This window comes from Bicyclus anynana, chromosome 5, assembly GCF_947172395.1.
Source record: "Bicyclus anynana chromosome 5, ilBicAnyn1.1, whole genome shotgun sequence".
NCBI lineage: Eukaryota > Metazoa > Arthropoda > Insecta > Lepidoptera > Nymphalidae > Bicyclus > Bicyclus anynana.
Genome location: NC_069087.1, coordinates 11082814 through 11108673, shown reverse-complemented (window position 1 = coordinate 11108673; position 25860 = coordinate 11082814). Strand labels below are relative to the sequence as shown.

Below are 25860 nucleotides of genomic sequence, written 5' to 3'. Positions count from 1 at the left end.
TTCAGATAATCTTTCTTTTTTACGTATAAATTACTTAATATTGATATATTTACCCGACTGTCTCATAAAAATCAATATATTCAAACAATCAATATAACATCCAACCACATAATATAGTCATCATCAATATTGAAGGTCCTTGAAACCTCCCAAATCCACTATGGGCAAAACTCATAGTTACGTAGAGAAACATAGTAGTCTTAAAGTCTACCGTATTTTGCGTAAAATCCTACCTTACGTATGGGATGACGAACTTTCAGTTTAAAGGTGATAAGATTACTTACTTGAACTTAGGATATGCTTAGGTATTTAGTGAAAGAGAGAGAAAGAAATATCTTTATTTTAAGGCAGTGCCACATTACAATAATAAATTCAAAATATATAGCATAAGCTATATATTTTAGCTATAAAGCTAGAGCAAAAAAAAAAAAGAACGCCCTGCAATATGTGGCATAACCTAGAAAAAGGCCCTAACTCAGCATTTTGCCACATACCTCCTATACAAAAAAAAGTGTGCAGCACTGATTTTCAGTTAGGGCCCAGTTCAGGTGCCGCCACGTACACAGTTGAACATCCTATGTAAACCAACGACCTTTTAATAATGTAAACTATTATTAATTGATAAATTAGTGCATACAATTGTAATTTTGAATTTCATATTTTGTCTTTATGTACTTACCTACACTTCCTGAACTGATTTTGTTAGCCACAAAAAATACAATAAACTTTTTGATAGTCTCTGGTCGAGCAGGTAGGTAACTTAAATCAATAAGACGGTGAAACCAACAGTTTAATGTTATGGATATTAACCCCATGACTCATTGCAGTTTATTTAAATACGTGAACTCACTAAACTTGGAAAATGTTACACATTTTAATAAATTTTGCACAGAGCGTACAAAGAATTACATAACTATGGTCGAAATTTTCTTAGATGACTTTTTGACACAACAATAATGGCCGACTATGAATCAAAGACAATCAGTAGGGTTGAGAAGTTAACGGCGGGCATCGGAACGATATCAAGTAGGTATCGTTATAACTGAAATACCTAAACTAAAACATCCGTTACTATACTACGTTATCTTAAAAGGGAACGTATAGTAACGTTTTTCAGTTGTGTGCATTTTAAGAAATTAAATATCACGTGTCACAAACGGTGAACGGTGCACGGTTTATGCCTATGGGTACGCGTGGTTAAGAAATGGGGTAATCTTTTTTTTATTATTATTATAAATATACTTAAACAATACACATCACTATCTAGCCCCAAAGTAAGCATACAGAGTAGCTTGTGTTATGGGTGCTAAGATAGTTGATATTATAGTATTAATATACAATTATATACTACATATAAATATATAATGTATAAATACACTACATATACACTTATATACACACAGACACTTGAAAACACTCATGCTCCTCACACAAATATTTTCCAGTTGTGGGAATCGAACCCACAGCCGTGGATGCAGAAAGCAGGGTCACTACCCACTGCGCCACGCGGCCGTCTCTTTCTTTAATCTTTTGGGGACGTACTAACGTCCAAGATTTGCTTAAACTTCAAAAAAGTGTGCCCGTATCCACGTACATACTGGGTGTAAGGGACATGATACCGAAAACTGCATGAAGAGGTTAAATTTAGTTTCCACAACGATATTTTAAATACCAATTACGTCGGAAATAAGAAAATTCAGATTTTGAAAATGTTGAGCACGCAATGTACAGCGAATAATGCGATAACAACGCTCCGCAATCTACTGCGTACGTACAAGTAGGTACGTACGCATCGACAGCAAATCGGCTGGCTACACTTACCTATCTAATACCTATTTTTTATAGTTTACAAGTTTTTAACTAGGTACAGGTAGTTAACTTACTTCAGGTTGTTTCTCGTTTACGAGACGTTCTGTCGTCGTAGTAGGTATTGATTTGATCTAAGCATTTCAAGACTTCTCAGTCAACACACACAAACACACACAATACAAACGACACAATTGTATGAGTATACGTTACAGAAAATCACTACTAACATAACATAAAACATACACAAAAGTTTTTGAATTTTGGTTTGTTTGTCAACAGACCGCCGAACACGAACTATAGAAAAAATAGCGTAAAGTTTCAATATTTTGAAAATACCTATTAACCGCGCCGCGCGGCTTAGGTTAGAGAGAGATAGCAATTATTTTCCTCGGCACCGGCGGCGGTCGGCAATACAACGTCGCGCAGTTTGTTTGTGACTTTGTATAGATAGATACCTATTAGTCGTGACCTGCCTATTTGACCTCTTGGAAAACAGCTGATCGCGCGCATTTTGAAAATTAAATTTACATTGCTAGTTTTTGTTAAAAATCTTGATTTGACGATTTTTATTAAAAATCGTATTGAGATAGATGAAATAAGTACTTCTAAGCTGTAATTAGTTAAAAAAAACTGTAAAAAAAATTTCAATATCGTGAAAAGACCGAAAAAAAATTTCAACGCTGAGAGACTCAGAATCATGTACTGAACCACTGGATTAAGTTTTCGTTAGCATGCCCCTTACACCCAGTATAGGTAACCGTATTTGATTAAACTAAAACTGTAGACTCTGCCCTGCATGTATATTTTTGAAATATGTAAAATAGTCAGAAAAAAGTTAATTATTACGAAAATACTTATAGACCACGGCGTTTCCATGAAAAAAAAACTCATTTACCCTTCTTCATAATTATTACTCTACAGCTACAACTTAATGTTATCCATACCAGTGTTTGAATAATGCTACTATTCGTAAGATATCTTTTACGCTAAAGAATAACGTGAGCATATTTATTGTATAATATTTTCATTAAAAAACTATTTTTTAAAATAAAATGATTATAAAATATCAATTTCCCATCTTTAAATTAACAACATATCAATTATTAAAGAATCATTCATTATCATTTATCGATAAGTTAGCGCTCGATGTTATTTACCTATCCTTGCTTTTCATAGACAATCTAGCGTTACGAAATGTCAAATTGCCGTAATCGTAGTTAAGCTGTGCAAATTAATCTCGTTGTGATTTTGTTTTTAAGAAAATAAATGTGAATAAATCGTAAATTCGGTGTAGTTTTTGGTGTAATTCGTACTGTACGCGTATAATAAAGGATTTAGACACTTTGTTCTTTAGAAATTACGTATAACGTAAGTGAAATATGTGATTTTAGTGACAAGACGGGTTTGTTTTGGTGATAAGACTTCTAAGAAAATTTCGACCATAGGTAGGTATCGTTGGCGTTGAGGAAGAATTAACGCTTAGGCTCAGTCCAGAAAGAGTGAATTCGCCGCTTATTCGCCGCGATTCTCTGGCGCGTATTAAATAAATTAGAAAATTGTTTTTGTACCCAAAGCTTTAGAATTTTTCAAGCAAAAATTTCAAGCACGAAAGCATGCTACTATTGAACATTGCTAATAATGAGCATCCTTATTTCGTCCTTGCTCAAGAATCGACAGCCGTGCGATATATGAGCATGCTATTTGCTGCGCGGGTGAAGGGGACGTGCTTTTAGCGCAATCTGTCAATTTTTGAAGTTGATAAGTTCAGTTTAATTAAACAACCAGTTTTTAATGTAATGTTAAGTAGTTATGTATTTATAAACTGTAGGTACAGTGCAACATTGCAACTCGTTATTCGGGCTTAACAACAATAACAACATTAAATTCGATTTATGATTGCAATAAATTAAAATAGTAATTAAAATAGTCAGTCATTTGTAATCTACTTTGGGTAGAGAGTCAATAATTATTATAATAAACATCGATGCATTACCGGTTATAACTGCTTAACAGAAAGTTTGTTTATTTATAAAATGATGCCATCAATTTAGTAGTATAGTATCTAAGTTGTTTAATGTTTTTGTTATCTAATTTGTATATAATGTGATCATATTATAGGCGCCATTTTGTGATGACATTATCAGTATTATGATAAGATTATTAACGCGGTCTTCTTCTATTCTACCACTACTTCATCAAATAAGAAAAATTATACCTTTGGGTATAATATGTTCTAATCTGATGAGAATTCACATAGCAATCTCTCTCTAGGCATATTTATTTTAGGGGTTATTTTCTTATAATTTAATTTAAAAAAAATGTATAGAAAGACTGGAGACTCCGTTTTTTGCTTATGCTAAAACTCGTAGCTTGGTTTCTTAAGCAAAGTAAACGTAGGATTAAGTAAGTAGTTAGTTAATTTACCAATTTTGTATTATTTGACTGATAATAATTGCTAGGGACGTGACAAAGTACCCAATCTAAAAAATTTCGAAAGATTTTTTATTAGGCATAACAAAAAAAAACAAGACAGGTGTAGACAAGACAAACAGTTTTTTTAACGTCCTCTCATAAGATAATAAACGTGCTCGTTACAAAATTGTAGCCAAGTTCGTGTCTTACTCACGTACTGGGGGTTTCGTTGCTTTTTAAGTAATATATCAAATTATTTATTTATAAAGGTGATGCCTATAGTACTGTTTGCAAACATTTATAATTAACTAGTGGATGCCACGCAGTTTTACCCTTCCCGATCCTGTTCTCGTAGCAATACGGGTATAAAATATTGCCTATGTTAATTGCTAATAATGTAGCTTTCCATTGGTGAAAGAATTTTTAAAATCGGTTTAGTGGTTTACCCGGGAAAGCTTAACAAACTCTCCCTTTCGTATTTATAATATACGAGTAAGTTTGATATTAATGGTGAAAAACTATCGTTGTTCTTACTGGCTAAGTTACACGAAGAGTTTCTACTAAGAGCAACAAAAACTCGTACCTATGCGATAATCGCGATATCTCTCCATACCTTACAGTTATTTGCTTATGCACAAAAACTCGTATCAGTTAAACGTTGCTCGATATTTGAAGTACTCACCTCCCCTAAAAACTCGTAAGTCAACATAAGCTTTGTTATCTTGACTTATGTAAACGATGCTCGGGCGGGATTTGTACGAATCTCGGCCGAGAATTGTAAGAAGCTCGACCGAGAATCGTTATAAGCTCGGCCGAGAATTGTAAGCGTCAGTGCAAAAATCTTTTTTATTTTATAGAATATTGTTTTAGATTTTTAAGTCACTTTTTTTACATAAGAGTACTGTACTGTTTTTACAAAAGAAACACGCCGAACCACGAGTATTTACGAGACAGGGCAGTATTTATTAGTATATAATAATAATAATAATTACTTTTGAAGCTCCTACTAATTATTTAGGCTATTTACTAAAACAGGTTACAAGACGATCTATGAGCGGTTGACGCTTATCGTACGATCTGTACTAGGCATTTGATTATTGTCTATAGCAAAAAATCATTATCTCGCATTCCCTTCATGTTTAAAATGTAGGCGATTGGTGTCTTTGGGTTATTCTCGTAATATTTTTTTGTTCGCTGAGAATAAATACATACACATGATATCGAGTCAAAATAATTCTGCTATCGGTGAGAATCTTATTAATTAGATAAAATAGTTAAAATGGTAATCTAATCTCAATAAAAATATTAATGCAATATTTTGTTTTTCAAAAATATAGAACATTTTTTAGACTTGTCATGTTTTTTTTGACATTTTAGACATATTCGATGTAGGATTCGAAGCTCTTTCCTGAAAAATGTTTTTTTTTTACGCTAATTTTTATTCTCTTTTCGTCAACTATAAATCGAATTGAATGATTATTTCGGTTAACTTTCAAACATTGTTTAGCGATAAAATTACAAGCATATGAAGCGTAAAATCTAAGCCTCAGAAGAGGGAAGCATAGATGTTACGCTCTAGACGTAGAGTGGCGCATTGTAATATCAACATAATAGGAGTAGGTATATCTATCTAAGAGTACCTTTTTAGTATTCCTGTCCATGTTCTGCTGATGCGGTTGACATCATAATAAAGTATTATTTAGTAATTTCGTTCAATTCCAGTTCAGTTTCATCTAATTTAATAGACAGTTAGCATTTTTTATTGACCAAGGAACTCTACAATTAACGAAAGGTTACTATTGACGTCACACATTACAATAATATTATTATTTTATGAGTATTATAAGTGGCAAGTAAAAAGAGCACTGAAAAATATTGCGCAGTTAGTGATTTTTACACCTACGTGCAAATAAGTGCGTTTTTCGTAATTGTGTGTAAAAGCTAACTTGTGACTTTGGCTTTAAACGTGTTTTGGGAAAAGGGTAACTACTACACCTACTGTAACACGTATGAAATATATTCTTTCGAAATTTTTAACTATGGTCATGTATGATACAAATGTAAATGTGACACATCCATCACATTCACATTTGTATCATACACATACATCAGTTTTATTTATTATGCAGATGTGTGAGGATATACTACTTTGTATATAATGATATTTTAGCTTGTTGTTGTTGTAGTTGATATGTTATGAGATAACGTAATTTTTTACTTATATATTTAAGAAATGAATAGTTATGAATAGTTATAGTACATATAGCAAGGTATTGATTATTCATAGATAATTGTGATGTGTGGCATAATGTAGCAATAAAGATATTTTCTTTCTTTCTACTTTCTTATCAACGTTATTTTAACAAACCTTAACCAAAACGCACTTACTTATACTTTCATTTCCTTTTCAATAGGTACTTATCTTAATGGCACTCTTCACTTTCTCGTTACGGCTATTAAATCTTTGGCGTCATCATCCCTGACCTACTTGCACTAAATCATTATGGTAACCACATTAAAGATTAGATAAAACCTCAAAAAAAGACTACCCAAATTCATCCTTCTCTTCCCCCATTGAAGTAAGATAGAATGAAACGTCATTAAATTTAGATCAGAAAAATGTAAGCATAAACAAACTCTATGCCTTAAGGAATAATGGCTCATTTAGCAGAATAGGGGCATCTGGCAGTATCTCCCACATATCTCTATACCAAGAATTACCGTACCGCTATAGAATACGGGACGCCGCTGTAGAGCGGGGGAAGGGTGGCACAAACGGGTTTTAAAACAAAGCAGACTATCTTTTCAGGTTATAAAAGTTCAGAAATGAGTGAGTCTTCAATGTTTTTGTGCATATTGTCAGTGCTGTGAACCAAGTTTAGGCATATATCTGTTTAATTTCATAGCTTAGTGTCTAGTAAATTACCAAACCCATCCATAGCGGCGAATGTGTTTTAAGTGAGGTTATGTTGACAAAGCATCTTTCTTTTTCTGTAAGTAAATTGTAATTTATTGTTTTTATGTATAGTTGTATACTTGTTTCTTACAGTTTTTATTTATCGAAATTACAAACATTAATCTAACCAATAATGTAGGTAAAATAATGCCTTTATTGCATTATTTTACCTACGTAGTTAGGGTTGTTTGGTATATTTTAATATTCAATAGTGTACAGTCATTGTCAATTCCAATAATTCAACAATTTCCAATAATACACTGTAATCTTTGAATACACTGTAATCTTTGATTGTCACTGTGATTCATGTCCTATTGTTTTTGGAAGTTTGCTAATGGTTTATTAATTCTTTATTACTTAGCAAATTGTCCTAAGCCAGGCGTGTTAATGGTGATTTTTTCATTTGTTTTAGTTTGTTTTTACCTGTAGTATTTATTTATAATATAGGGATATTGATCTGTTTTATTACTGCTTTCATCAAATATTTAAAAATATTTCTTAATCCTAAACAAAAAAATATCATTGGCTTGCAATTACTCATTGTAGAGAATCCAAACATTATTATTTTCGTTATTTCTCTTTTATTAAAAAGATTTATGATATGCTGTATGATCTCATTATGAATATCAAGATTAACATATTGTTATTATTGTATCATAAGAGTAGGTATACCTATAGGTATATTATTGATTCATTCTTAGATTAGTAGCTTTAAACTTAGATTAGTAGTTTTACTGCTAACTTATCGGTATTTTATATCAAATTGTTATTTGCCAGTTCTTCTCCCTTTTATGCTACACAATTATTGCAGATGATAAAGTATTTTTAGTTATTCCATAGAAGTGCAAAGTTTGACATCGGTTTGGTCGCTTTAAGGCGTTTTAGATTTTGGGCAAAATGAAACCGTACTTGCTGTACCTGATGAAGGTACAGTATTTAAGTCTTATCATGCAACAGTGTTAATATTTGTGCAATATTATCTGCCAACTGCGTATGCGGTAGGCATTCCTAAAAAGTTTTATCGTCTGATCAGTAAACAGACCGCGTGTCCGCGCCGCGCTGCCTCGCTGACTAACGACCGTATTGTAGTTGTACTCATAGTTAGGACGAACTCACAAAAGCTCCGTGCTATCGGCGATTGTGAATTAAACGTTAATGAATCGGCCGCTGTAGTGAGTAGACAAGTAGTATGATCCAGTGTATTTATTTATAGTAAAAGCGGGTCAGGTCGGTGGCCCGGCGGACGCAGCAGGGAAAGTCACTCGCGTGGGTACAAGTTGTGAAGTTTCTTTTCGCAAACTCGCGGTAGATCGGGTACGCATGCGCGGGGCGTACGTGCCTACGTCAGTGTTGCGTGAAGCCGACGTTCACTTCGGACGCGCAATTCGCGCTAGGGACCCCATGTCGCCCATTGGATGCACTATGAGTAAAAAGTGTTTGTGTGTTGTGTCCTGACCATGAGCGGGACGGAAGTGACGTCACGGGGCGCGGAGAGCGTGTCGCTCCCGACGGACTTGCCCGTCCGGCTCTACGTGCGAGCTCTGCGCCAGTACCAAAAGCTGATCGACCTAAAACGATTCACTCAGGAAAAAGTAAGCATATTATAAATATGTTGAATGTTGATGCATCGCGTATATGTATATTAAGAATCAGAAAGGGATCTCAGGGGAGTTCAATCACCCCGAATTCTTAAACAGAGTTAACCTACGAACGCAGTTATTTCGTTGCAGTGCTTCTATTAGGTTCGGCAAACTATTACAAGGACGTAATTTATTTATTTTATTAAATAAATCTAACGATATACCTACCTACCGTCTGCTACATTCATTCATAGATTTTGTCTAGTAGACCAATCATTTACATACGTTTTGTGAAGTGTTCGAGAAAATTCATGAGCCGTAGCTTTATGAATGTATTAAAGCTCAATTCGTCGTGAGCTTTTGTAGTTTTTTGATATTTTTATAGTTTCGAAAAAAATACTTCTAAGTTTCTAACTGCAAATACCTAATGTATATTATTTTAAAAGTCAAAATAATGAAAATAAAATAAATAATAAATTTTTTTTTATTACAAAAATATGTATATAAAGTATTATATTAATTAATTAGCATAAAATTATACCTACATATTATATAGTATAGGTTAATATTTGTTTATATTATGTATACCTATCAAATAAAACAGTTTTACTTTATTAAATTTAATGTACGTACATTGTAAGTACTCATCATACAATAATTATAATACCTACCTATATTATGTAGGTAGACCTCAGTGAAGCACTATAAAATTAAAATAAATTAAAATTAAAACTAATACCTAAAAATATTTATTTATCTACTATTCAATCATTAATAAATGTTTTTGACAACTAAGGTAATAATAATAAAATAATATTAGGGTAAAACGTGCGTATATGCCTGAATATTTTTTTGTAAAATTTTTAGGTATTAGTTTTAATTTTAATTTATTTTAATTTTATAGTTGTAGTTATAATGATATTTCCTTTTATTTTATTTTTATTACTATGATCTTAATAGGTACGTACTTAACGTACCTATTAAGATCATAGTTAGCATAGCATAGCATAGCGCTTTTTATTCTTTTTTTAAAGTTTAATCAATTAAATTATATATGAATATCTACGTCAATAGGTAAGAATCAAGTCTCTGATAACAGTAATCTAAGTATTAAATTACTTCCCTGATATGCTTAATTAACATATTATAAATGTCATATCATTTTCAACTTCTCAACATACATACCTAGCCGAGGTATGTGTAAAATACATCTAATTCTGTCACTTAATTCAACTACTTTTAGGTAAAGCTAACCCACTTATTTATTTTGAGTAGGTACACTATTACATATGTTTGATGACTATGTCTGAAGCAATTTTGAGGATTCTTTAACTTATTACTAGTACGAAAAACTTCTTCTTTCAGTTTGAAGGCGGTGCCAAGCCAGTGTCGTGTTTTAATTAAAGCTGTTTCTGAAAGAACCACAGAAATTTTGTACTTTAAACGTGTTTAATTAAAACATCATTGGCTTGGTACCGCCTTCAAACTGATCAGAAGGTAGCACATAGGTAGGATGTTATTTTTTGCTTTTTAGTTAAAGTTATTTTTTGAGTTGGAAGTCGGTTGAATTTTTTTTATTAAAATTTTTCATTCTCTATTCTGAGGCCCTATTTTAATTATTATTTACGTTACTTACGCGAACTGGTTTATTTTTGTGGCATTGTTTTATTATTGTTATATAGGTAATTGTTTGGTATTTTATTTTTTATAAATGTAGGTATATAAGTAACTTGTTTAATCGCATTTTTTATTGCATTGTGAACATGGTATAAAAAATATTAAATTTTTTCTCATGGCATTGCGTAAACAACTTACGATAAGACGTTTTTTCTTTGACAACACAATGAGACAGTTGTTTATAACTTATCAAAAAGAATAAACAAACTTTATGAACGTCATGAATCAAGGTCGACGGCGACGTTGCCTCAGTCGTAAGCTCACAATTGATGACCTTACCGACAGAAAGACTGCACCAAATAACACTATAATTCCTCTCAGTGGCGTGCATAAGGTTGTCGATCAGGGTATGCACTAGTAATAAAATTAAGCAAGCTGGAAAAATCTTCATTTAATAAGCATTAAGAACTTAGGGTATGCAGTACTTTAATACATGTATGAAGTGCACGCCACTGATTCCTCTAGGTCTAGTTAGATCTATGATTCTATACTAATATTATAAAGAGGTAATTTTTTGAGGATCTACTGAACCGATTTTGAAAATCCTTTTACCAATAGAAAACCACGTTATTTGCGATTATAGGCTCATAGGCTTTTACCTCCGTGTTCCCACGGGAACGGAATTACGAAATTTAGTCCAAACTTAAAAGTTATCTCTCCATTATAAACAAACTTTTCAGTTACGTGTATTTTAAGAAAATAAAAATATCACGTGTCTCAAACGGTGAAGGAAAAACATCGTGAGGAAACCTGCACACCTGAGAATTTTTTAAATTCTCTACGTGTGTGAAGTCTGCCAATCTGCATTGGTCTAGCGTGGTGGACTATTGACCTAACCCCTCTCATTCTGAGAGGAGTCTCGTGTTCAGTATGCCGAATATGGGTTGATGAATGGTGAAAAATTGAGAGAGGTTGATTAGAAATAGAATTTTCTGGTTCTTTAAGCACAGTTATATAATACAAGTACCTATACCTACGTATCGTAGGTAGTTTCATGTACCTTTCAATTAAGCATTTTTGGGTTTATAATTATTATTAAGTTCTACGCTTAATACGTACCGGTACGCTAGGCAATTTTTTATTTAATCATTCATAAACAACCCATCCTGCGTACGTATATGTTTATCTGTATAATGGACCAAGGTTAGCAAGCAGATTTCAGCAGTAAAACCAGTTAAATGTTAACGGAGCTCAATGCCAAGGTCAAAGAGACATTTTATGTTTACAAAGCTTTGTTACGTTGTATTTTCTTGTTCAGCCTATTTTTTTGACCTATTATTCCAGTCCTCCATTATCCCTTCTTCTTATGGGAGCTTAAAAGTAAGATTAAAAACCACCACGCTTATTCAATGGTATATAATCGTATATAACAACCAGTATCTGCGGGCCTATTATGTATCTCGGTGTATCATTCAAAGAATGAGTCTACACGTTTTTCATCGTATTTTCGTTTTCGTTATCATCTAACAGTTATATGTTCACCGAAATGACTCCGCTCTTTCACATCAAGTGGCAGTAATTCTTTGTGTTTACGATCATCTAACATGATTATTTTAACAAAATTAGGTAAACACCAGTTTTTAGGTAACTTAGTACTTGATACCATTACTATACTAATGTCACTTTACGTAAAATGACGAAAGAAAAGACGGTTAGCTAGTAGAAGCTTAAATATATTTTACCGAATTATTATTCGGAATTTTCTTATTTCGTATTCGTACTGTCCATATTTTCAATTTTGGAACATAAAGTAGATTAAAGTAGATTCAATCTACAATATTGAATTTAGTTTAGTTCCATTGAATGACGAAAACGTACGTACTTCTTTGTCTTGTAAGGAATTAATGAGTTGCGCTTTGCATCGCCTTTAAATACAAAGAAAAATTATCATTCGTTCCACTTCCACTGTCTGTACTGGCCTCACTGGGCCTCATATTACCAAATACAAAGACGTAGCTTTATATTTTTGTTTGCAATTTTTTCCATACAGCTGTTAAAGCTTGGATCAAAGAGATAATACCTAATTGCTTGTCTAAATTAGTGCAAAAAATGCATTATCATTGTAATCTATCCGTTAGTAGCTATTTTATTTATTTTGTATAGCGTCAGTGTTGAAAAGTTACTTGTTAGAGTATCATAATTATAATATAGATATGATCTTTTCGAATTACAAGTTTTGTGTGCAATTACCAGAACTGGTTTGATCTGAGTTTTTTGTCACGTTCGTTCATTACGTTGCATCACACTCGAAATCTAGCTGCGCTTAAAATATGCGGTTACTACAACAACTGTCCATCAAAATATTCATCGTCTGATCTAGGAACAAAAAACCGTTTCAAATATGGCAAATCAAATTGTTTAATTTAAACCGTTTAGTTCTTATACTTTACATGGATGTTTCTTATTCAAATCAGTTTGTAATGCGATATTTAATAAATAAAATGTAAACTAATATTCTGGTACAAAGCAACTGACCTATTTCAGATTTGTGAGATTAAATCTCATAAATTTTTCGCATTAAGTAGTAATAATTAAGTGTATAATAAGTTAATCTTAAACTGGATTTTTGTAGCAACAGATAAGCTCGTGTGGTCTGTCATCTTGAACAAAAACAGCTGTAAATTGTCATTGCGGTTAGAGTAATTCACAAGTTTTTAAACTAAGTGCAAAGCCAAACAAATTTACACGTGGTGCTAAGCGGATAAGTGCCTTGTAACATTCGTCCATAATAAAAGGACATTTATTTAGATACATCAGAGTCTTAGTAACTATATGATCAAAATCCTACTTATTATCAACATTTATGTATATATTAAGAAGATTGGAATAAATTACCCTTCCTTGGTGTACCATGCAGTTTGATTTAGAGTCAGGAGTTCACGTCGCTTTCATAGTGTTTATTTGGAATGGCAAAGGTTACTTGCAATTGTGATGAATGACAACAATGAGTTTCATCAGCTTGTTAACGTTTTAAGAATGTTGTATACATTTGGTCATATAATTATTTAATAAATCGAGTAACAACATCATACGATAATTTGACGCGTGCAGATAAGCGCACGTCTACTGAAATAGACTGATTTGTTCACTGAACGAGAATAAAAACATTGAGATAACCTCTGAATTCTGATACTATTTATATAAGCTACATTGACGTCAAATCTTCATACTTAGTACAAATCCTTACTACTGTAATATGAGCCATTTTAATTATGGCCACATACTGGTATCAAAGAACAAAACATCACTTGAGCCGTCGTGATACTGAATACGTTTTGCCTAGCAAATGCTCGTAGTTAGGGCTTTTTGCTTCTCTTTGGTTTTTGTCATTGAATTTATTAGTAATGCAGTTACGGAGGTGTGTGGGTGTGTATCGTCACACATTCTTTTTACGATCACTAGCGAACGCCCGCGACTTTGGATTAAGGAAGACCTTTAGACCTCCTTAATCCGACCTTCTCGCAAAATTCGTTATAAGTGAACCTCTACTATCATAAACTACCTACGTCCCTGTCAAATCTCATCTTTGTACGCCAAGCGGTTTTTGAGATTTGGTGTTGAATGAACCTTTCGAATTTAATCGAAAGGGGTGTGGATTTTCATCCTACTCCTAAACAAGTTAGTTCGCTTCCATCTTAGATTGAGTTTTTTTTTGTTTTAAAAGAATATTTGGCATATTCTTTAAAAAAAAAAACTACTACTAGTCGAGAAGTTGGAAACATCTTACATAGGTTACGTCACTGACATATTTCTTTTAAGCAAGCATTGTTGTTTCTTTCGTGAGAAATCTCAACCCTTTATTTGGACCACCCAACTCGGTCAAAACGAAGAGCCTCAATAGCTCAACAGCAAGAGCGGTCGGACTCTTTACCGGGGGTGGTTGTTCGACCCCCGCCCCGTTGGTCTATTGTCGTACCCACTCCTAGCACAGTCTTTCCCGACTAGTTGGAGGGGAATGGGAATACTGGTCATATTAAAAAAAAAGATATGGCAAATATTCTTTTAAAAAAGAAAAAAAACCCCTCCAAAGCACGCTACGCCACTGACTGGTAATGATGATGACATGATATTACATAGTTCAACCAATGAATCTCTCACAGCTTGATTTGATTGTACAACACAGTGCATGATAGTCCGGAAGTGTTATCGCTCACACTTCCTTGTTTTCTTTATACTGACCTTAACTGGAGTCCGGCTCATACTCATGATATGTGCAATGTGCATCGTTGGACGAGAATCATAATTGAATTTCATTAATTAACATTATTTTCTTCTTATTCTCAACATATTATTCACAACACGTAGAGAATAATAGTCATTTAAATTACATAGTTTTATCCGGAATGTGATTTGCAGATAGATAATAATTTATAAAGTTTTATAAAGCACCTTTTATTCATATTATTAAGTTCATGAATATGTTAATTCATAAATGAATTAAAGAATGTTTTATTATTTTTATGTGACCATATTTATTACTATTATGTAAATAATATACACACTTAGATAGAAAATCCATTACATTACACCTGTTATGTTAAAAACAATAAAAAGAGGAGGAAATATTTAAATAATTGTATTACAAGAGAAATAAACAAAGAACGATTAAAACATAATTGCAACAAACAAAAAAAAACCGGCCATTTGCGTGTCGGGCCACGCGCAGTGTATAGGGTTCCGTAGATTAAGTTAGCACTTTAATCCCATATAATATTTTTTTTTGTTACTCGTTATTTCGTAGTGTAAAGATGAGAGGGGTCCTTTGCCAATATTTTTCAATTTAGGGATGCGTTTGTAAAATATGAAGATTTTAAGAGCTAATTTTTGTTAGAGCGAACCGGCTAAACGGTTTATGGATACGTGAAACAAATCAAGAGAGTAGGATGAAACTACAAGAAAAACTATAATAACTAAGTAGAAATTGCTATTTAAAGAGTAATAGTCGGCCAACTTAAATAAACTTTATTAGAAATCGAAAATTGCATACTAATCCCGTCCCGTTAATTAAAAAGATAAAGTTGTCAGTCTAACCAGAGTCTATTAAATTTAGAAAGATGAAATTTGGTATGAGTATGCATACTAATTAAGTACTTCTATAAAGTGGTAAAAGAAAAATTTTAAATAAACATATTTTGGGCTTCCTTCCCTACATGCTAAGTGAGGACGATTTTTTTATCGTCTATTTTATCGGTATTTTTGTGCATTACATATTTATTAAACTGCTCATTTAATCTACGGAACTCTACACTGCGCGTGGTCCGACACGCACTTGGGCGATTTTTTTAAAAAAGCATTGAATCGGGCTAAACGTGTCTAAGCTTACGGCATTGACTCGTACTTTCATATGCAGACACTACAATAAATAAATGGACAATGGTACATAATTAATTAATTTATGTAACTTCGAATGTTTAAATTGACCGGATTAATAATTTTAACATGATTGTCGTTTCTTTGGGAGTTTATTTTTTACTTTGAATCCAGCATGATTCAAATACGTGGTCACAAAAGTGATAACGCAGCCTTAAAGGTTTTGAAGTCGGTTGTATTTTTTTATTTAAATTTTTATTATTTTTCCATTTTTAGTGTAAAATTTCATCTTAAACGAATACATCAGACCCCTAATGACAGCCACAACCCATCTTAGTACAAAATTCTCAGCAATACAAATTAATCAAGCACAAGGTAGCTACCGTAAACCGTTAAGGAGTTCCCTTAATTGAACTTGGTCTTCATCATCAGACCCCTAATAACAGACACAACTAACACAATCTACAATCCCGGTAGAAAGTTCTCAGCAATACGAATGAATCAAGGCCAAACACAAGGTAGTTACTTTAAACTGTTAAGGAGTTCCCTTAATTGTCCTTCGTCTTCATCACCAAACCCCTAAATGACAGTCACAACCTATCTATGTGGAAAGTTCTCATTAATACAAATTAATCAAGCCCAAACACAAGGTAACTGCTGTAAATCGCCGAGGAGTTCCCTCGTCTGTTTTATGGCTCCATCATCAGATCGATTGTAAACCTTCATGAAATTGTAGTGCTTTAAAGTACTAAATGGAAAAGTTTACGAACACACTAGACTCCCATATAATTTTCGAAAGTTTCCCTCAATTCCTCCAGGATTCCATCATCAGATATTGACATGATGGCAATGGGACCAAATGGGGACTATACCGTTTCAAACAAAAAAAGAATTTTCGAAATCGGTCCAGGCATCTTTGAGTAATCGGTGTACATACATAAAAAAAAAACATACCGACCGAATTGAGAACCTCCTCCTTTTTGAAGTCGGTTAAAAAGTGCCGATTTTATTGGATTGTGGCGAGTTGCAACCACAGAGCAGAAAACCACTATTGCTTAAAACGCTGCTCTAAGTGATACCGTTTAGCTGCGTTTTTTGTTTTTTTTTTATTTTTTAAAGTTAGCCCTTAAGTACAATCCCACCTGATGGTACTCGTAAGTGATGATGCAATCTAAGATGGAAGCGGGCTAACTTGCTAGGAGTAGGATGAAAATCCACACCTCTTTCGATTAATACAGTACATCTTCTGCAACTTCTGCTAGTATTTGCTTTCCGGAACAACTTGATAATATAAAGGCACGTTCAGTAATTCATTTCATTCGATTATCAGTCCCGCAACGTAGGTAGCAGACGGATCTATGACGTAAGTGAATTCATTATCGATAACTTGTCTTACATATAATGTATCTATCTAAAGTCGGTGTTTACCAGTTTGCTTACTACGTTTACACGTATTATAACTATGATTACTATGGTTAGAAAATATTTCACGACATTAGTATGAAAATGTACAAAAGTATTCCAGCTATTCCTTTTAGCATTTTCAGGTTTTATGTTCATCGGCCATCTTCTATTTCTATTATATTCTATCTTGTCACTTCTTTTATTCTTTCCTCTTCTTTGTCACCAATGTCAATGTCACTGGAACTAAAGAATACATATAGGTAGGTAATCATGATCGCTAAAACCATATAGAACGCCAAATTAGTAGTTATGTTAGCTAATCTAATTAAAATACTTGATAATTTTTCCAATGATTGACACGGAAACAAATACGGTTACAGATTTACATATACGTATACGATGGTATTTTCGATTTTTCATAATAATAATAATATCGATAATTCATCATTACAACCCATATTCGGCTCATTTCTGAGCACGAGTCTCCTCTCAGGGGGGGGGGGGGGGGGTTAGGCCAATACGAGTAATCTATCACGCTGGCCCAATGCGGATTTAATTTCTTAAAATACACATAACTGCTGAAAAGTGGGAGGTGCATGCCCCCGACCGGATTCGAACCTACGCCCTCCGGAATCGGAGGCAGGGGTCACTGGGCTAAATGTAAACGGTAATCATACATATTGGGTATACCTATACTTACTTGAATGTTGTGATAAACATTTTTACTTATAAACTATGCATGCATGCATGCATGCATGCTTTCAAGGATGCTTTCAAGTTAGTAAACAAGCAGTTTTATTAGATGTACAACATTAACAAGGTTATGAAAAAAACTCATCGTTTAATGTATGTGTTTAGAAAATCGCTGCCTCCCATTGGTTGCGTATTGAATCGGTAATCACATTTTGAGGAACAAGTGTCTTAACACAAGCGCCACAGTCCAAATGAATTTCACATGTTTTTACACGTTTTCTTTGTAAAACAACAACAAAAAATTGTTACGTAAATGTTACATTCGAGAATATTTTACATAATAATACCATTAAAGAGCTAAACGTTGTTTATCTGTCAAGTCATCTGTACACGAGTGGATCTGCAAATATACAATAATACAATCTAGATCGAAAAACAGGCCAGGTCAGATAAGTAATACAAAGAGGTGCCTATATGCACATAAAAGCGATATACGAGGGGCGTTCAGTAAAATCTCTGTATCGGGGTGATGTTATTAACGATGGGTAATTTAATTATCTCACCTAAAGACACTCCTTAAAGGTATAAATATAAAATTTCGTTAAATTATCTTTATTAGTATTCAAGATATCATTACGCAAACACAACTAAGATGACCACAATGTTGAAAAAAATCGAGCATTAAATAAACTTTCTTACAATTCTGTAATATGATTCTGCTTCTTCATTATCCATTGTTCAGTGGTTTAGTGAATTCAAACGGGGTAGAGAAAGTATTGAAGACGACCCCCGTCATAGTGCGCCGGTTAGTACCACTGCTGAAGAAAATGTGAAAATGGTTGAGAAATTTGTACTCGAAGATGCCCGTATTAGAGTGAAAATATTAGCAGAATGGATTACTCTATTCGTCCGTCGGTCATTATTTCTCATGAGCATCTGAATCTGTCAAAAGTCAGTGCAAAATGGGTGCCGCGAATGCTCACGTCGCCTCAGAAACAAATGCGAGTTGAATGCTGTAAGGGAGTTTTTGGAGCTCTGTGGTGGTTCGCGTAGCATTCTAGAACCGGTAGTTACTGGTGATGAAACTTGGGTTCATCACTATGATCCTGAGGGTAAACAAGAGTCCATGCAGTGACATAAAAAAGGAACAGGCCACCCGAAGAAGTTTAAAGTCACCCCATCCGCTGGAAAACTCATGGCTACAGTGTTTTGGGATTCTAAGGTAGTATTTTAAGTATGTCGAACATTATCCGAGTGCCTGACAACCCTAGATACACCCGATATTATCGATAGGCTTAAGAACGCTACAACAATAACTATGTACTCTATACAAGCACAATAGAGAAATATTTACTCTGACACAAGGCAGTAGGTAATAGGTATTTAACCATCCCACTGAGCTATTATGCTAGCCACTCACCATCCAATAAGTTCACGAGCTTGCGCCGCTAATGGCAGGACATCCAATAAAACTGATCGTGTGTTGGTCGCGATCTGTATGAAGTAATGCACATCGTGACTAACACACAATCAGTTTTAACGAATGGTGAGCGGCTAGCACTAAGGAGTTCCGATCTTATTCAATTGAAAATATTCATATAATTTAAATAGCATCAATTTCACACTACAAAAAATAAAATAACATGTAGGTAGTATAACAGAAAAATATTTCTATTCGAATTGATAACATACTTAGGTATAATTATTTTACTTGTTTGGCGTAGATACCCTGAGTCAGATAAACTGTTGATTAAGTTCTACGAAATATTGCAGATTATGAGAGGAAATTTATTTTCCTTTCCAAGGATCTATCAAGTGCTAAGATTCCATATAAGTTTTATAAATATTTAGACTGAGTATTCAGGACAATCTTTTGTACTTAAAACCTCTGTTATATTATATACCATATCTGTTTCGCAACAAGCCAGCATTATGGAGGCTTCTTTAGACACAAAAAAACAACTAAATATTTATTGGTCCTGTAAATTTTAAGCCTGAAAATGTCGAAACAAGTTTTGAATAATTGAAATGTGACGCACTTTGTAGCCTTGCGCAGATGCGCTATATTTCGTAATAGCAATCGTTAAACCAACACACACAATGACAGTGTGATACAGATGAATCTATACTAATATTATAAAGGTGAAGAGTTTGTTTGTTTGAACGCGCTAATCTCAGGAAATATTGGTCCGATTTAAAAAATTCTTTTAGTGTTAGATATCCCATTTATTGAGGAGGGCTATAGGGAATATATTATCCTCCTAATCCTACAGGAACCAAAACCACGCGGTTGAGCCCGTGCGGCGTCAACTAGTAATACCATTTATAATCATTCTGTAGTACAAGTAGTCTGATCTTTATCATTACCTATGTTAATTGATCCTTTATATTATAATTTTATCCATTTCTATCGTCAATTTATGATAAAAGCTTTCTTTAGTAACTGAGGTCCTCCATACTACTGCAATGTTTGTTTCGCCAGTTTCGTTGTGTTACGATTTGGAAGTATTGTTGTGGTTTTGTTGGAATGGCAAGGCTACTGGTTTTAATACCTTTGACTAAGTTTGAGCCTTTGAGCGAGCTAGCTAGCTAGCGATTAAAGAGAGGGAGGTACTTTGTTATGGACAATTTTTTTCACTTAAAATCAGCACTAATAAAATGACGCTGTTTACACAACAACAAAAACGCTAAACGCGTCGAAATAAATAAAGTTATATTAGAAAATACATATTGTAAACCCAAATTCAAATATGATTTTTTAATAAATTGTACTTGTATGGTATGTATAGAACTTATAAAGAAATCTTATACTACAAGGAAAATCAGGCTAATTTACTAAATTTTTACGTTTGTTAGATAAATTATTCAAAATTCTGTGTAACAAACCGGTCACCCGGTGCCTACTGACAACCCTTCGTGGATATTATATAGAAGGTAGATAAAATTTTTCAGTTTATTTGATGTTCAGTTTAATAGGTTGTTAAAAAGACTAAATTAGAAAAAAAAAAAATACCAACAGCCGAACGTAGAACCTCCTCCTTTTTGGAAGTCGGTTAAAAATAGGCCACATATTAGCCAGGTTCATCTGTTAATAATTTTGTCCTTTTTACACATCTTAATAAAAATTACTATGCAAAATTATGGTAGCCTTGACCTCATGAAATCAGGACAGTCTGAAGACCATCTTGACAACTTATTGCAGATACAAGTAAGAGTATATCGTGAATCGAAATTTTTACCTTGCATGGATAAAATATTGCAAATCCTAACGCAATCTCCCTTTGTATACTCGTATCTTGGCGGAATAGTGGTAAATAGGAGAAAAGTATAACTAGTAGGTACCCATAGATGTAGCGTCAACATAATTAAAGAATATCTCTGCAAGATATATCTGCAAGTCAGAAGTCTTGATTTGATATAATGGCGTCATATCTACGTGTAGTTCATTGTTTGATCTACTAACAAAAAATCTTTGAATAATAATTGATTCAATCACTGTATCAATTAAAAAGGTATTAGATTTTCATCATTATCCACTTTCGGCTTACTGCTGAGCTCGAGTCTCATCTCAGAATGAGAGGGGCTAGGCCAAATACGCTTTCTCAACCACCACGCTGGCTCAATTTAGCAGACTTCACACACGCAGAGAATTAAGGTTTCCTCACATTGTTTTTCCTTCACCGTTTGAGATACGAGATATTTAATTTCTTAAAATTAGAATTTTAAAATATTGAAACAAATACTAACAATTATTAGTAGTAATTTTTAAAAAAATACGATTAGGAATATACTACAGAAAATCACACTCAGTTTTTTGGATATATCAGCTTGGTTTGTATCCTTTTCCTATTTTTTGATTGCCATCAATTGACGACATCTTTTAACACATAGCATTGACCTACAATTGAAGCAAATTCCTCGCACTCTGAACTAGATCAGATGCATGAAGTTCCTTTTCTGTCAACTGTATCTTTGACAACAACTTGATGTTGTTGTTGAAAGCTTGTTTTCAAATTTGTTAGCTTGTCAACTTCATCAACCTCATCGGTTCTACTAACTAGATTTTGTTCACTCAAATTATTATATGAAATTTCTTCCTTGATTTTTTATATTTTCTCAAAGTATTTGAGCTCCTCATTTCTTATAAACTCATTTAGTATACCAGGGCAGTTATCAAGATTGTCAATCGGCTATTGCATTTTATAAAAAAACATTTCTCTACCAAGCTAAAAACTACAATTTTTTCTCTCTCCTAGTTCTTGTCCTAAAGACTGAAGCAACTCGTCCGGTAACCGGAAAAATAAGAAAATACAATTTTTCCAGCAACCGTATGAAAAAATAAATTTATCCGTACGTTTTCTGTATGATTAGTCACTTCGTTTCTTTATTTAATCTATGGTCAAAACAGCACGTGGACTACATTATTATCGATTGTAAGTTGTTCCTCGCGCTAGCTCCTGGTAATGTTTTCAACTATTCCACAAATTGATTCTTTACAAGTGGATTCCATCCACTTTATAAGTGGGTCCGCTTTGTTGTCGCCAATTGTTATGTGCATATGAACGAGAACCTGTGATAAGCAAATATGCCATATTTTAAAAGTCTGTCAGTTTCTCTTCCTAGACAAACTATGGCCTTAGGTAAACTATGAACTTTGGGCATTTTTATGAACTTTGGACATTTGGCATATGAAGGTTTCAAGACCCTTAACTGTCCAAGTAAAAAAATGTGAGAAATCATATCGCCCGTTTCCTATCACTCAGCTTAGCGGCAAACCTTCGAAAAATACCATTAAATTTTAAAGTTCAAGGGTCTTTAGTAAACTGACACAAAGCTAAGGGTCTAACGACCTTAGTTCACAATGTTTCTTTCTTGGTAGCCAGTGGCGGATTTACATATTTGCCGCCAATAGGCTACTGAATTTTTGCAGCCTCTGAACTGAACTCTGAAATTCAATAGGTATCCTAGTTCGCAATCTAAAATATTGTGTCAATAAAATTGCAAGTTTTAATATTTTAGTAGGACAGTAAAAGGCGCACATGAGTAAATTATTAAAACATACATACAGCCGAACGTAGAACCTCCTCCTTTTTGGAAGTCTGTTAATATAATTATCGTTACAGTTTCCTTACTTCTGTAGAAGAGAAAGTTTTTTGGGTCAAATTTGTCGCCTTAGGCTCCAGCCTACATAGCCTACTGGTAAATCCGCCACTGGTGGAGACTATAGATATATAGATAACATATTACTGATCTCACTGAGTACGGTACAGACTCGACCAGGATACTGTGGATGCAAAAATATTGTTTCCCCTTCCGCGATGTATCCTGAATTTTGATTCTTTCCACTTACTATTCTGTCGTACGTGCAAAATTATTACTTGTCACTTTTTGACAAACAATTGTACATTGTAGTTTCTTTACTTATTCGGACATGAATAAAAAATTAAGTTGAACAACTTTACACACAAAAAACACAACACTAGATATCAATTTAAGTTAATAAAAAATAAGAATCTGTTATATACCTTTTATATTATTACAAGGATTACTGACAGCACGTTTGATTTAAAAGAGATAGTATTTATGTAAATGGTGTTAAAAGAAAAAATACTTTATGAATTATTCAATTAACTAACTACTATAGTATGCGCGTTATCATCTGAGTCGTCCGGTCATAAAAGTCAAAAAAGATAGGAATGTGCAGCGCGCCTACCTGCGCACCCTAATTATCGATAAACGGCTACCTGCGCACGTGCTAATGATGAGTCAATAATGATTTGGACGATTCTGATTGGTCGGTTTCTAATGTAATTGCATTGCGTATTTTTTTTGCTATAAATGTGTTTACTGCAATTAAATAAATACATTCATGTGTTACTCGTTGCGCACTATGGATACTTTATTTTCTAACGTTGATCTGAAGAAATTACATGGCGATATTAGCCCTCAAGCTCGAACACTGATTCACAACGTATTCCTGTTTCTCAATGAATTGAAAAGTGATCCGAATAAAGTGGCTTCTCTAAATTTCAACAAACCACGTGAAATGGCCGCATTTGTTTGTGGTGTGAGCAGAGCGACAGTGGACCGAATCAAGACGGAAGTATCACAATCAGGCAGTACCTGTATACCAAGAACAAATTTTAAGAAACCACAAACCGTCACTAATATTGACGATTTTGATAAAAGTGTGTTGAAGCGAACTGTAGCTTCATTTTATGAGAATGGAGAGTATCCATCCGTGGCGAAAATTTTAGAAAAATTCCGTGAACAATTACCCGATTTTAAATGCGGCAACACTTCAATGAGAATACTACTGAAGGAGGTTGGGTTCCAGTATAAGAAAAATAGCGAAGGACGTAAATATTTAATGGAAAGAACTGATATTGTTTGTGCTAGAATGGACTTTTTAAGGAAATTGGATTTACTTAGAAGAACTAACGATCAGCGACCACGTTTCTATCTAGACGAAACATGGATTAATCAAAACCATGCAAGAAAGAGGATGTGGCTTGGAAGCAACGATGAAGGAGGTTTCAAGAATCAGCCTGTGGGAAAAGGCCAAAGATTAATAGTTTGCCATGCGGGTTCTGCAAGGACTGGCTTCGTTCCAGATGCGAAGCTAATATTTAAAGCGGTGAAATCAAAGGATGCTGATTACCACACAGAAATGGATGGCGAAACATATATGGCATGGTTTTCCGAATTCCTGAATCTACTTGAAGAGCCCTCAGTTATAATTGTCGATAACGCAAGCTATCATTCGATACAGTTGGAAAAGATACCCACAAGAAACACGAGGAAAGCTGAAATTCAAGAATGGTTGACAAAGAAAAAGATTCCATATTCCAGCAACGAAATTATTGAAGAATTAATAAGAAAAGTAAAAGCCAGTAACCCGCAGAAGGTCTACGCTTTAGACCATCTGGCAAATGAACGAGGTCATGAAGTAATAAGGCTCCCTCCATATCACTGTCAATATAACCCAATAGAATTAATTTGGGCACAAGTAAAGGGAGAAGTTGCGAAGAATAATAATACCTTCAAGATAGCAGATGTCGAAAATCACCTCCACCGAGCCATAGAAAATGTCACACGAGAAGACTGGGCCAAATGTGTTAGGCATGCCGAAGAACTTCAAAACAAAGATTTACAAAAAGCTCTAATTAGAGATCACGCGCCGCTTATAATAAATTTGGCAGAAGACGAAGATTCTGATGATGAAGACTCAGATGAAGATTAATTTTATTTAGTTAATAATTATATAATATGAAATATGTATTATATTAAATCAAATATTGTTAATTTTTTTAATTTTGTGAACAAGATACGATAATAAACTTTCCTTATCGATAATATGTCTTTCATTGTTACACCCTTCACTAGACGGCTCCATAAGACCCATAAGTGCAAGCGAGATAGATATAGAGAAATGATTTATGGCCCTAAGACTCAGTTGTTAACGCGCGTACTATAGCAGAAGCCGCGCGGTTTTACTCCGGATCCCGTTCCTGTAGGAATACGGAGATAAACGTAGCCTATATCACTCGGGGATAGTGTAGCTTCCCAACAGTGTAAGAATTTTTAGGAATAGAGGGAAAAATGTAGCTTTTAGCATTCGGGGATAGTGTAGCTTTCCAACAGTGAAAGAATTTTTAGGAATAGGGGGATAAATGTAGCTTTTGGTACTCCCGGATAGTGTAGCTTCCCAACAGTGAAAGAATTTTTAGGAATAGGGGGATAAATGTAGCTTTTAGCACTTGGGGATAGTGTAGCTTTCCAACAGTAAAAGATTTTTTAGGAATAGGAGGAAAAATGTAGCTTTTAGCACTCGGGGATAATGTAGCTTCCCAACACTGAAAGAATTTTTGAAATCGGACCAGTAGTTCCTGAGGTCAGCGCGTTCAAACGAACAAACTCTTTAGCTTTATAATATTAGTATAGATGTGTTGGTTGAGGTAATGACGTATTGAGCCGTTCACATGGTTATCGTTATTCTTTGCTAAAATTTTTTATTCA

The 25860-nt window shown here is 33.9% G+C and overlaps 1 protein-coding gene across 6 annotated transcripts in view; it reads left to right on the top strand.

The window, feature by feature from the left end:
* LOC112053123 (inositol-trisphosphate 3-kinase homolog) overlaps positions 1-25860 on the top strand; it is a 104061-nt gene that overhangs the window by 60964 nt on the left and 17237 nt on the right. The window contains exon 1 of one of the 6 annotated variants that reach the window (XM_024092456.2): positions 7014-7214. The exons of 4 other annotated variants lie outside the window; for them this stretch is intronic. In XM_024092456.2, coding sequence (XP_023948224.2) covers positions 7188-7214 — 27 coding nt within the window. In that variant the 5' untranslated portion in view covers positions 7014-7187. Of the gene's footprint in view, positions 1-7013; positions 7215-8429; positions 8770-25860 lie in introns of those variants that run through there. One more of the 6 variants, XM_024092434.2, reaches the window with a different exon arrangement.